Source organism: Anas acuta, chromosome 4 (assembly GCF_963932015.1).
Source record: "Anas acuta chromosome 4, bAnaAcu1.1, whole genome shotgun sequence".
Taxonomy (NCBI): Eukaryota; Metazoa; Chordata; class Aves; order Anseriformes; family Anatidae; genus Anas; species Anas acuta.
Genome location: NC_088982.1, coordinates 75,593,325 through 75,607,505, shown reverse-complemented (window position 1 = coordinate 75,607,505; position 14,181 = coordinate 75,593,325). Strand labels below are relative to the sequence as shown.

At 38.6% G+C, this 14,181-nt stretch overlaps 1 protein-coding gene across 6 annotated transcripts in view; it reads right to left on the bottom strand.

Annotated features, from left to right (window-relative positions):
* Positions 1–14,181, bottom strand: part of LOC137856558 (bifunctional heparan sulfate N-deacetylase/N-sulfotransferase 3) — a 79,353-nt gene that overhangs the window by 15,919 nt on the left and 49,253 nt on the right. For all 6 annotated transcript variants that reach the window (XM_068682143.1, XM_068682140.1, XM_068682139.1 and 3 more), the window contains exons 7-8: positions 2,878–3,060; positions 798–894 (exon numbers count right to left, since the gene is read on the bottom strand). In XM_068682143.1, the coding sequence (XP_068538244.1) occupies positions 798–894; positions 2,878–3,060 (280 nt within the window). The remainder of the gene's footprint in view (positions 1–797; positions 895–2,877; positions 3,061–14,181) is intronic.

Genomic DNA, 14,181 nt, shown 5'->3' with positions numbered 1-14,181 from the left:
AAAAATCCAAGATTAAAATACACACGCACACACGTATTTTATGGGTCATACCCTCTGATGGACTAAACCTACTTTATTTCTTTTTCACATCAGTGAAGGGATGCTGATTTATGTCATCTATGAATCTGTATCTTCTATGTTTTTAAATCAAAGGGATTTAAAGAACTCTAAATAGGTAACAGAGAAACTAGAGTGCCCATGTTGTTTTTCATGCTTTTAAAAACTGCATTAAAAATAATTTTTCATGAGATTGTTACAAACGTAATTTAAAAGGTGAAGACAAAAGGAAACAGATAAACAATTTTATAATTACAGAGAAGAAAATTAACCATGAAGTTATTTCACAAACTATTGTAACCTTGCAATTCAAACTTTCCATTAGGAACTTCTTCACATAAATTCCAAGAAATAACAATTTTCTCTAAAAAAGACGCTTGCAGCACAGACAAAAACTTGCAGTTATGAATCTACACGATTGGAAAAATGTCTGTCTTTCCCTCCCTCAGCTTTGACAAGATCTTGTCAATCTTGTTGACTTAGCACTATTACTCATTTTGAAATAAAGCTCACAAAAATCTGACGCACACCAGAACACTGCAAATGTTTATATTTATGTAAAAAATTATATGGTCTCTTGTTGTAATTTATATTATTAAACTGTATTTGGATGCTTGAAAATAAAAATACTAACAGATGACCAAGATCTACATAGAGCACCCTGAGAAAAACCTGATTTTTTTACTTCTAATTACTTCTACTTACACATACACTATCTTGATGAAATAATAAACTCTCACCAGTTTTCTGTGGTCCTACAACCAAGAATTTTGGTAATCGATCACAGGTTTTTTCTTTAGACCATATATCTCTGTGTCGTTTGTCATCACAGGGATTCTAAAATGGAGAACAACAACTACTAAGAATTTTATTGATAATCATACCTGACATGGTTCTTAAATTCTGTTTACATAAATTAACAATTTGTAATCAATATGCAAATATTCTTACCATAAACTACTATTTTCCCTTATGATAGAAAAAACATGTTATGTATGAAAAAACTATTTCAGCAATTTATTTTTGTGGGAATAGACGCTTTCAGACAAGTATGCAGCAGAAAGAGTTTTCATTTTAACTCATTCCTATATGTAGTTGATCAAGCTACTCAACAGACCCTGGGACAAGATCATTTCTCAAATGAATGTCAGTAAATTTAACAGAATTATGCCAAAGACAGATCTAATCCAACATATGGTAGATTTGGGTATAATTCAAAATTAACCAATTATATAGAGATTAAGAAGACTTGAAATTGCTAATGAATTCTCTAATTACTTTTTCTTTTACATTGTTTTAATGGGTATCACTTTATATATACCACAGTTTTAAAACTAAAATGGTGAATTAATTAAAGTAGAAGAATAATTAATTATAGTAGAAGAATTTCCATTCACATATACATCTTCTGATCCCCCAGTACAAATCAGTACAGACTACTGAGTCCACAGTGGGTCCTGATGTAACAGTTTTTTTCAAGTGTTGCTTTACATCTGAATCAGTTTACATTTGTTTTACAAATGCTACTTGCATACAAATTTTGACACTGCTCTTTGGCAGTACTTTGCTGAGATGAAGGGAATTACTATTCTTCTAACTGCATTTATGTTTATGTGAATTGTAGACAAAAAACACCGCTTTCAGTAGATGTTAGTCATTGTTACTCAGAAATGTCAGTGCTATGTTATACTAATTATTCAAGTCCTTTGGCTACAGGCTAATTTCCATTTTTTAAATTCATACTCCCTTAACATTATGCAAAGTTCTCAACATATCTTCCGCTAGTTCAATGCTTTATTCAGGAACAGCATGAATTTCAAGCTGTAAATTTACAGCCAAATTCGCAATCTCATATTCAGATTCTTAATATATTGGCAATTCAATATCTGACACTTAAAAACATTTGAATAAACAAGCTTAAATTCATTCTAAGGTTTGATTTAGTAAAGCCTGCTCTCTAGAATACTTTGAGTCACCTCACAAAGATGATTATTCGGGATATACAATATCTAGGTAGGGTTACAGGTATCTATATTACCGAGGCATTCCACTGAACTGTCACCGAGTGGCTGCAAACAGAGCATCACAACAGTCACTGGTTCCTGCAGTAGTTTCTCTTTAGGGACTGTGCTCTTATCACTGGGTCACTGGCTGAAGAAGCGTCAGCTGCAAGGTAGTGCAGGCTTCAGCTGTAGCTTATCTTCAGATTCCTGACATATTCAATTTGCTCACTTAGGAGAGTGGCCTAATCAAACAGCAGAGTTGACAACATCAGTGTACTACGACGTGCTGGTCAAGTTCTTGCCTGGACACTCAGCTTTTTGTGAGTAACTTTCTGTTCTAATCTATTTCTGCTTGGTGAGTCGATTTTAGTATTAAGGTACCCATGGTCTTAGTGCTCTTTGCTCTTTTTGGATTCCTTCTTCTCTTCACACACTTGTTTCACAATAAAGTTTGTCTTTAATGGTCAATTGTTAAAACATGCATATACATCTCTCTTTCAAATGATTCAATCTTGTTAGCTTAAAAAGGAGAAGACGAGAGCTAACACCAAACGCCTTTCCTTCATTTCCCACAATTCTAAAAATAAGTAAAGACAGGAATAAAACAAATTAATTTCTACTACATGGTAGTACATATTAATTTTGCAGTCTTTCTGTGGAGATTAAAATAATAGCAAGCCAAGCATTTGCTTGGATTGAAACTCACTAGCAAATCTGAAAATATGACTTTACAAGAAACTGAAACAAAGAACTTAAAAAAAAAAACACCATCAAGACCATTTTTTTTCCTGATCTGCTTATCAGCAAGCCTGCCTACCTGCCAGAGAGGGTCCTTTTGCTCGGGGAACAGTTCGAAATACTTGTGAGCCAGCTGCACCGGAGGAAGAGTTTGCAGTTTCAGGTTTGTCCACGTATGAACAAAGTTGGCCAGATTCACAAAGGTGTACAACCCCAGGCGATCGTTGCCGTAATTAGACAAATGTGTCATGAAGATGCTAATCTTTAAAAAATAAAAATAAAAAAAATATATTGACTCTTCAAGTCACTAGATGGCAGTGTAACCACAGATAATACAAATCTGATTTGCATTTTGCTCTGATTTAGACCTGCAGGACTTTGACCACATCCGTGCAGATTTTACTCTCCATCTTCCTCATTGAATTACATCCACCTTCTCAAGTCAACTCAGTGGAATCACTTAAGAAAACTGTGGAATATGTACCAGGAGCTCTGTGTGAACTAGGATGTGCCATCCAACCCTGGGGTTGTATAATATTTACATAATCTTTACATAAATTCACTTAATGGAGAATACAGCAAAAACAGTACCTGCAGTTTTAGTTCAAGTGAAATACATATGCAACAGGGAACAGAAATTAATATTAGAAATGTAATTCTGTTTTAGCAGAAGAGCAAAGAAGTCGGAGACCAAAAGGAGAGATGAGCTCTTACAGTGATTTAAATCTTGCTGGTCCAGCTGTAAATTTCAGAGGATATGTAAATCATTGCTTTTACACAGCTACTCCTCAAGAACTGGGCAGGTAGTTAAATCACATGCAGAAACAAAAAGTCTAAAGCATAACTTTTGAATAGTTCATAAAATATTACACATTAACACCCACACACAAAGAGCTCCCTATCCTGTCAATTGCAAGGCTGCATGCATTTTGCTCTTATCTCACTGTGAAATTGTGACGCAGATAAATCTTCCCCACTACATCCCTAGGTCCAAACGCACTCCCGCACTCCACCTGGAAGCAACGCTTGCCATTATGGTTTCCTTCCAGGAGAGAAATATGACTTGGATGCACATAAACCTTTGTGCTGAGCACAGCAGCAGTACCCAGCCTGTCAGGATGCTCTCTCAGGGGCTGGGGAAGGACTGAAGACTGAAACCTCTGATTTGGAAAATGATCTGTTTTCAGAGTAATTTTTACTGATGAAACAGTCTGTTCTTACACTGACATCTGTGAACTCCTGCTTCTCTAGTAGGGATTATATATACATATATATAAATATAAATATAAATATATATTTAAATAGGAGAGCGCTCCCATGACAAATTCTCCAGACTCATTTCTATTAAAACACTAGAAACAGGGCTCTTTTTATAAATAAATCTGCCAATGCCATTAATGGGTAATTTCTATTTCAAGTGAAACTTGAAGTAAACCACTTGAAAAAGAAAAAGACTTATCACAACCAGAACTCTGAAGTCTGCTCAGGAACTGAAATTAATTTTGTAAAGGAATTCCAGCCTTCAATTTAACAAAGAAAAAGAAAGATGAAAAATGTGGAACCACAGCTTAATCCTTTTGTTTTAGAGTATTTAAAACACTGGCTTCTTATGATAGTAAGCTTTCAAAGCTTTTGAATTTCTTTTCAAAAGCTCACTGTAACACTATGCATTACTCGCAGTGAACGAACACATTATGTTACAGGAAATATGTTTTATTAATAGTGTCATTTAGTGACACCTCTTTGGCCTACAAAGTAAACAGAGGGCTTCGTTTTGTCAGACTCAGGTAAAATAAGGAGATACACCCCGATTAATCATTAATCACTCGACCTTTCATTTCAGATAAGAGCAAGATTTCTTTTTAAATACTCCCCTTAGGCAACCAACAGCAAGCGTTTTGCTAAATCTATAACCTTTCCAAGTTTCCTTTTTTCACTTCAGCTCCCCAGGCAGGAACAGCCCAGCCACAGGACTGTGTCATTCTCAACAAAGATACAACCTGAATGTTTCCATAAAAAAGGCTAACTTGCTTTCTTGACAACCCCTTTCTTTCCCACACATGGGCTGACCTCTGACATTTCTAATGTCAGTTCACCTCCTGGCAACTCCTTACCTGCCAACTTCAGCACTGCACTGGAAGAAAAAAAGAAGAGAATTTGAAAAGATCGCCAGTTCAGGGAAAATATATAGTACTTTTTCCCTGAGGGGAATATAATTGTAATTTGAACAATGTGAGAGTGGAGGCTAAAAATTGCTTGGCTACATCATCATAAATCATTTCCAGCATATGGAACTGTGTCAATGAAGGGCAGAAATATCAGAGATCTTAGTTCCATTTTACAGTCTATTTTTTACATCAGATACTTTATGGATAATTATTTACAACAGCAACAAAAGGATGAACAAATGCTCTTTTAGAGCACTTATAACTATACTTTGTAAAGAAATCTGTATTTACTGTTACCAAATGTATGACCTGCATGGCAGAAAAAGTCTGCATTACTCATATAGCATCAAAAATGTTTCAGATCAGCTCAGATTAACACCTTCCAATAAAGTTTGAATGGAAGTTTTTCCCCTCCTGTTACTACTGTGCAAGCAAATTCCTAGTACAATCACTGCCACTACCACTGGGCTGAATTAGCAAACAACAATCCTGTGTTTAATAAAACAAGAAAATATTGCTGATCCAGGGCCTAATTCACCCAGTCTGACCTGAGAACTGCTGACTCTTGCTTCCTTTATAGGCTAATTTAGCAGCCTGTAAAACCAACAGGAGCACGATGCTGTAATGGCTGTATTTACATTTTCCCGAGAACGCCCCTGGAACAGTTGGCACACGGAGACTCCCACGGGAGATGCCTCACAACCTACAATGCCAACTTGCCAGGCGCTCGCTGCTGCTCCTGGGGCATTCCCGAGGGCCTGGTGACGACAGCTACACAGCCATGGCATCAGGGAGATGCCTAAGCTCACCCTCCCATTTCCCTGTCTACAGCAGAAAATGCCAGCCAAGTGCCATTTGGATGGTTTTCACCTTGGTGTGAGCCCAACTGCAGGGACGGTGAGTTGCTAACTACCTCCCTGCTTTCCCACCAACCTGTGCAGAAGAAGAGTATTTAGCCGTTTGTAGGGCAGTACAGACAATGGGAACTCATGCAATTGTTTTTCCATTCACAGGTGTGCAGTTTCATACCTAGGCAAATACAGTCATTATTTTTTTGCCTTCTGTTTGAGCCACGATGTGTTGTTTAGTTCCATCATACCAGACTCCAAGTTTTATTCAAACAAGTCCTAACTAATGAGGATGATTACTTTTCCACCCCAGCTAATAACTACCATACTATGCTATTAAAGATTTATTCTCTTAAAACTGCAGATCAGGAGATACAAGAATCCTTTGTGGGCATCTCAGAAGGCTGTATCTAGTAAAAAAATATTTGTTCAATAATCTTGCACCTTTGGGCAATGCCATATAATATAAATAGAGCTTCATATATTTCTTTACTCCTTCAAAAGAGAAGCAGCTGTGAATGGATTTCTATTTATTCTAATAAGCATTTTAGCCTCTCAGCTAAAAAGAGCCTACTTGATTTTATTATTTTTAGTGCTCTTTTAAAACCATTTCTTCCAGGGCATCTCAGCATTTTCTTTATCCGAGTGCAAGAAGGATCACCCTTTTTAGCTCTTCCTCATAAACGAACTATCATCTTAGTTGTACTTCAGTACACACACTCCATGGGATTTAATATCTTTCATGAGGGAACTGAAACGGAATGCAGACAATATTTAAAATGATGGCTTGGGACTAAACCTGGCCTCTGGGCAGCAGCTCCTTTCTCGCTCCCACCCATCTTTCCATCTTCAGCTCGGAGTAGCAGAGGTGCTTCCCTGTACTCTGCCTTCCCTCAGAGTCTTGCAGCTGTAGCCTCAGTTCCTTTCAGCTGCTTTTCGGCACTTCTGTATTCCCTCTTCTCCGGAACAAAAAGGCATTTCTGTTCTGCTCTCCTTCCCATTACTAACCCTGATGATATTTGGGATTCTGACTACTACTGCAGAGATGCAGGGAAATGAGGACAAGCATTCAAGAGAAACAGCTTTTATCTTTTTAAATACTCGTTTTGCACTGCGTATTTTCTTACTTCAACAGTATTTCCCAATTAGAGGCAATAGCTTGTAGGTCAACAAATTGTAGTTTAGACTGTGATTGAGTTGCTGTTATTAAATCACATGTATCAGGGAAAGATGAACTGGCATGATCTCATTTAAGAATCAAGAACCAAGAAAATAACACAAGCTTGACAAACAATTTACACAAAATAAAAAGAAAAAAACAACAAACCACAACACAACAACAAAAAAACACCTGCAACAAGTTGCCCAGCTTCTAGAGATGGCTGTTACTGCAGCAGGGTGGATATTCTAATAAATATCGATCATCACAAAATCAGTATTATTAGGACGCAATGTCTGTTAAAAATCACACAGCAAGGACATTACTAACTAAGCTCCTACAGTTTTCACAACAGCTGTTTTCCTGACAAAAACAGAGGAGCCCACCTCCCAAGGGAATTACGTTATCCCTTCATCCACAAATGTGAGAAGCTGCTCCTACGGCTGCAGGTTTGTGGCATGTTTGTGTCTCAGGCTCCCTCACATGGAAGCAAGAGGACTCTACTTCTGAACAGATGGGGATAAGATGACCCATTCAAAGACAGTGGGAAAGGCTTTTCCTCTTCCAAGTTCCTGTAAAGGTCGGGAAGGGTGAATTATGAAGGCCCTCTACATGGGATATAAATGATTTATGGTGATCAAGACTAGCTGCTCCTATGGAAAGCAGCGGCATGTCCAGCATGCTCTGTGTTGGGCAACCTGAGAATATTCCCACTCCTTTCCATTTCTCCAGATAAGCAAAATTTACTTTGCCTCATATTCAAACTCCATTTTATACAACCCTTTTGAAGATGAATAGGCTTCACTTGTATCTCACTATTTTTCATACTCCTTATCAGTTTATACTTCCTTAATAGTGTAACTCAACACAAGGACTTCTTAATTTGGTTTCAGTAGCAGTAATAACGAAGGATAAAACAAATTTCAGCACAAAAGCCTGGAGAACAGTAGCCCACTAGGTGAGTAGTCTCCATACTTCTTTGGAAGTGCACATCTATCAGTGTTTATTTATTTATAAATTACACACATCTACTACTGAATTTCTATGATTTTCTTCCCACATCCCAATGGATTATCTTGGCTACCCTGTGGGGTGCACATACCCCCCTTTGGAGACCACAGCACTAAGCAGGCAGGATCTGACTGTGACACAAGATTACACAGCAGACAAGAGACTCCTGTTGGTGGTTAGCTGTTCCCTCTTTGGCTAGCATTTGGAAAGTGGAGGGATAACAGAGACTGCCAGTGACATTGGCCTTGACAACCAGATTTATTATTATTTTGAATCTGGAACTAGAAGAAGTTGGTAAAAGAAAAAGCTGGTAATCATTTCTTGCGGAGTGGGCAATTTTTTTTTTTTTATTCCATATACAGATCTATTGCAGGCAATTCCACTTCAACTAATTCATATTTTCATACTATTAAAGCGGTCATCAAGGTATTTTTGTCATGGGCATGGTGTCACCCTCCAATCTGTGCAATAACATTGTAAGGCAGCACAGAGGTCTTCCAATAAAGTTAAGCACAACATTTTAAAATGAAGTAAAATTATGATTGACAATTAATTAGGTGATCTCTACTAGGCACAAGAAGCAGATGTACAATTTAGTATATTGCTGTTATTTTAGCTACTGAACAAATGTTTACAGGCCACAAGAGTAAGCCTAAGTCTCAGAACACCTATATTCCACTTAATTTGGCATTGTGTACACTCTGTTTGCAGTTCTGATATTGTCTCCATATTACTCAGAAGAATTTTGTTTCAGGTATTCAGAGACTCAGTAACAGCTGTTTTTGCTCCATTAGACTCACAAAGTGATAGAATAATGAATTAGATTGCAGCCTATGCTGGAATATACATTTTTAATAGGTTGAACCATATTCCTGTAAGACCTGGATGCTACCAGAAAAGCTGTGTTCAGTGCCACAACACAAAGATTCCAGCTTGCAACTCACCTCTTTGTTCCTAGGCTGTACTGCTAGTTTCAGAGCTACCACGGATCTGCCCACTTGCAGAGATAGCAGGGCAACTAGTTGAATTTGATTTGCATAGCAGGGACTCCTCTATAAATGTGACAGTGCCGGGGGAGATTTATAAGATCTAACAGAATTACATATTTTGCATAGTTCTGAATTATTAGTCTGACAGTCAGGAAACCTGAGTTTAGTTTCAGCTTTGGCACAAGGTGTTGTTTTATTTTATTTTTTTTTCATTCTCCAAAAACTGCTTACTATGCTTGTGACTCAATATGGTAATACTGAGTCACAGCTGGTAATAGTGTCTTATTTATGAGCCTGTCCAAGAGACTTGCTTCACTAACAGTTGTAAAACACTTGTATAGGATTTCCCATTTGAGAATTCTGAAGATAGACAAAGCTTTATTTAAATGCATTTGCTGTATACTGCTACATGGAATCACATCTAGATAGCTTGTCTGTTCCTTGGAATTTCCATGCTACCTGCTCATTTAGTATCTATATTTTCTCTATTCCATCCAAAAAATACCAGATTCTGGCTTTCTTTGGGTGGGTTTTGAGGAACAGAAAGGCAAGGAATATTAATACTTTGCAGTCAACCAGATGCCAGGCATAACTGACTTCCCTTCCTTCCCCAACTCATGGCATCTCCCTGAACTCTTGTTGGAGTTCCTGTGCGTTCCTGAAACGGGCAGGAGTGAATGTGTAAGAGATGAAATTCTTGCCTTCCTCACTCACCTGTGACATGGGATGAGCCTGCTGAGTGGCAGCAGCCTACAGGAGACATCAGGCTACACTCCCAATAGTGCTGTGGTAGGAAGGCTATAATGACCCCAGCACACTGGCACTCAGGGAGGTACTCGCCCATCAGAGTGCTTCTCAACATATTTGCCGTCTTTGCTGCCTCTTGCAGTCGGTATGATTAAATATGGTAGATGTGGAAAGTAGGACAGAAAGAAATAGAAGATTTGAGCCTGAATACCCTTTGTTTTTGTATTTTTCTCTGTAGTTCCAAGGCCTGACTATTCAGCTTGCTCAGGGTCACATTAATATCCAGTAGGTTATGCTGATGCTCATATAAGCCCTGTCATTTTCAGTGCTAAAGGAGATAATTTCTCTCTTGCTGTCAATTAGCTTAGTAACAGTTCTACTCACTGTAACTTGGGAGAGGTAAAAAATAGAGGAAAATAATACTTAGAAGTGAAAGCATACATAGATTACAATTATTTTAAAATCAATCAGGCACAGGGCCTAAACCATTAACAGTTTTCTCTTGATCAGTACTGCTGTAACCTTATGGGGAACACACAGCTGGCTACACACTAATGTCATTGTTGGGCTGTCAACCATTTGAAGGCTTTCACCAAATTTCTCTCCACAGGGCACTTTCCTTTTCCTTCAGATCTGCAGACACACAGTACTTTGTAAGGAAGTGCACATCAGTGCATATAATGCAATTACTGTATTCTGTTCTGTTTGTTTTTCTTGGAGGCAGAAAAGGCATAGAAGATTTTCATGGACTGGTGTTTGCCTTAAACATTCATCTTGTAGGACAGCAAAGCTCCTGATCTTTATCTTCCACAGTTCACAGGAAAAAAACATGGGATGTTTGGCACAGGGTTATGCATGCCTTCTACTGATTTAAACTGGTACAGCTTAACTTTTATTGATGTTAATGGAAAAGGAAAAGCATATAATATTGCTTTGGACCATATCTCTTATGGAAGTTACAGTCTTGTATTAAGAAAAAGTGGGTTCATTAGATTATTTGGATTCTAGAATCAGAATACATCTCCCACGTAAGGATTTGAAAACTAAAGCAATTAGATAAACTAAGTGAATAGACTCTAGCGATAAAATCTAGTGAACTGGTAGGAAACAGGTGAGAGATACTGCATTTAATATCATTGGTTTGTTTCAGAAATTTAATTTTTATTGTTAAAACTTTGTACTTAAGAAAAAAATAACCTCTTCCATGTTAAAAACAAAACAATGAAACCAGTAAATCTGTCCTGCATTTAGGCTATCCAGTGCTGTATGATGTCTAAACAAGCAGATGGTAGCAGATGTGTATGAGGAAAGTACTGCACAGACTACAGCAGGGAGACGTGAAAAACAAGCCTCAATTAAAGTCTTCCCTGTTCTTGAGGGTTACATAAAGCATGGAAGTTTATACAGAACTCTTGTCTTATCAGCTATTACAGGCATGAATATCCAACCGAATTTAATTCTGTAGTTCAAATCTCAGCTAAATTCTTAATGTCAAAAATGTTATCTTGGAGCAAGATCCTGATAGAATTCTAATATAAATTCTCATCCCCATTTAATTTCCTATACTCTGTTTTTCTGTTTCAGGACATCTAAAGGGAACTCATTGTTTAAGTTCTTCATGAAATTTCAGCTTTTTTTCATATCTTTTCAAATATAATAAATCTTGATCATTTTGATTTCTCTTCACAGTGGAGTTTTACTTACTGCTTTGTAGTCCTCTTCAGTCAACTGCTTCCAGTTTTACACAAAAGACTGAGTCTGCTGAGGGTATTGGATAAGCTTGGATTTACACAATATCATTATGCATATCTCTGCATTATTTTTCACTCTATTCCTTCCACATAGTGTTAGTGCCTTAAAGAAAAGGAATCTGGATATACTTATCTCACTGATAAGAACGTCAATGGGAAGGAAATGGGAAAAATCCCACTGATTTTACTGTGCAGATCAGCGCATTATGGTTATCAATTAGTGTATGTTCTATGGAAACCAAATACACAAACTCACTCTATGCAAGTTATTTCAGAGAAATAACTCCATTGTTGTCTGTGTAGTGCAGACTAAGGAAAAACATAGTCATGTGTCAACTGAGGCTGCTGGCCATGCAGCCTCCAGGAGGACAAGAACTGTTCAACCTGTTTGTCTTTTTCTCTGTAACCTCCATCAGCCTCATGGGAAAGTTGAGTGGTGATTTTGAGCTCTGTGTGATTGTCAATGTTCATCTGGCAGTAGCTGCTCTAATACCTAATTTCTAATAGCTGGTCCCACAGGAGAACATGTACATCATTAGCAGAAAGGCGGGAATATGCAGTGCTCTCTTTAGCAGAATCCTGATAAAGGACGTTTAATGGAAATCTGTTTTATCCAAAAATTTCACTGAATATTGCAGACAGAGATAGATAAAACTGAAGTCACTGAAGATTCTAACAAGTGTGTCAAGCAAAATGCTTGCTAAATGTTTTAACATCAGTACAGATTCCTAATTCACTTAAATATGCTGATTTAAATTTTGCAGAAGTTATTTGGGAATTATTTTGGAACATTTCTGGTGCAGCTAATGCAAAATAAATAAATCGATAAAGAAATAATATTTTCTTTGTAAGGGGATGCCATATTTCACAAAACTAGCAGTAAGCTTTATTTACTCTGGGATACTCAGTTAAGCATAGCAAAGATAGAACATTAAATGTTCAAACATTTCAAAATGAAGCTAAAATGAAAATATATGCTTAATTCGGTCTCCTTTTAACTGACAGGATCACGTCTCCCTGTGGTTCTCTTAATATGGTATCAACACCACTTAAAAGTAGGTTATACTTCTTTATTTCCAACTGTTTGCACTGACATCCAGACTCTTCCCTATAAGAGTTTACTAAGCAGTGGGAACAAGGAGAAAAATGTCTCTGTGCTTTCACATGCAACCAATGCTACTCAGAAAGTAAAAATGGAGAAGAAAAAAAAAGTAACAAAGTGAAATAATAGAGCAAAGATAGGAAGCTATCTTACTGGATAAGGGATTTATGTTCTCACTAAAGACTTCTACAATTCATGTCTTCTTTATAGCTTTGTTATAGATTTCTCTGGCTAAATTTGTGCAAATCAAATAACATCCCTGTTAAGTCAATTATCTAACTGATAAAGTGGGTAAATTAATACCTGTGTACTAATAATACAGTACTGCTGAAGGCTTCCCCCCCCCCCCCCCCCCCAATTTTCCCCTTTTTTTTTTGGTGGGGTGTAAAACATTTTGTGCAAGATCTTGACAATCTTGACAACACTTCGCAAGGTTGCTGGTCTGAACCTGGGAAGCAACCCTGTGAAGCGTGTCAAGATTGGGGGAAGTACTGAGCACAGGGATCAGGGCCAGGTGGAGCACTGCATCACAACCAGTGCCACAAAAAAAGAACAGAGAGTCTTAGTGATCGGAAACTCCTTGCTGAGGCGCGCTGAGGCTCCCATTTGTCACCCAGATAACCTATCCAGAGAGGTGTGCTGTCTTCCTGGGGCACGTGTCAGAGACGTTAGGAAGGCTCTGCCACAGCTCATTAAACTGGAGGATTACTATCCTCTTGTTGTCATTCAGGTTGGATCCGGGAAGCTGCAACTTTCTCTAATATGAGGAATATTAAAAAGGACTTCGCATCCCTGGGAAGGTTGTTGAAGGGATCAGGGGTGCAGGTAATGTTCTCCTCTGTCCTCCCTCTGGGCGACCAGGACCCAGAAAGGAGGAGGAGAACGGGACAGGTGAACGACTGGCTGAGGGGGTGGTGACTGGACCAAGGATTTGGGTATTTCGATCCTGGGGCCAAGAGGGCCAAGGGGATCCTGGCATGCATTGAAAGGAGCGTGGACAGCAGGTCAAGGGAGGTGATCCTCCCCCTCTACTCTGCCCTGATCAGGCCTCACCTGGAGTACTGGTGTCTGGTTCTGGGCTCCCTGGTACAAAAAAAGACAGGGATCTCCTGGAAAGAGTCCAGCGGAGGGCCACAAAGATGATACGGGGCCTGGAGCATTTTCCCTATGAGGAAAGGATGAGAGACCTGGGTCTGTTCAGCCTGGAGAAAAGACGACTGAGAGGGGATCTCATCAATGTGTATAAATACCTGAGGTGTGGGAGACAGGGGAATTTGCCAACCTCTTTTCAGTGGTTTGCGGGAACAGGACAACAGGTAATGGCCACAAGACAGAGCCCAGGAAGTTCCGCACCAACATGTGAAAGAACTTCTTCACGGTGAGGGTGACAGAGCACTGGGACAGGCTGCCCAGGGAGGTTGTGGGGTCTCCTCTGGAGATACTCAAGGCCCATCTGGATGCCTACCTAGGCAGCCTGCTGTAAGGAACCTGCGTTGGCAGGGGGGTTGGACCCGATGATCTTTTGAGATGATCAAAAGATGAGATGACCCGATGATCCCTTCCAACCCCTTCAATTCTGTGATTCTGTGATATAGTACGAACTTGCCT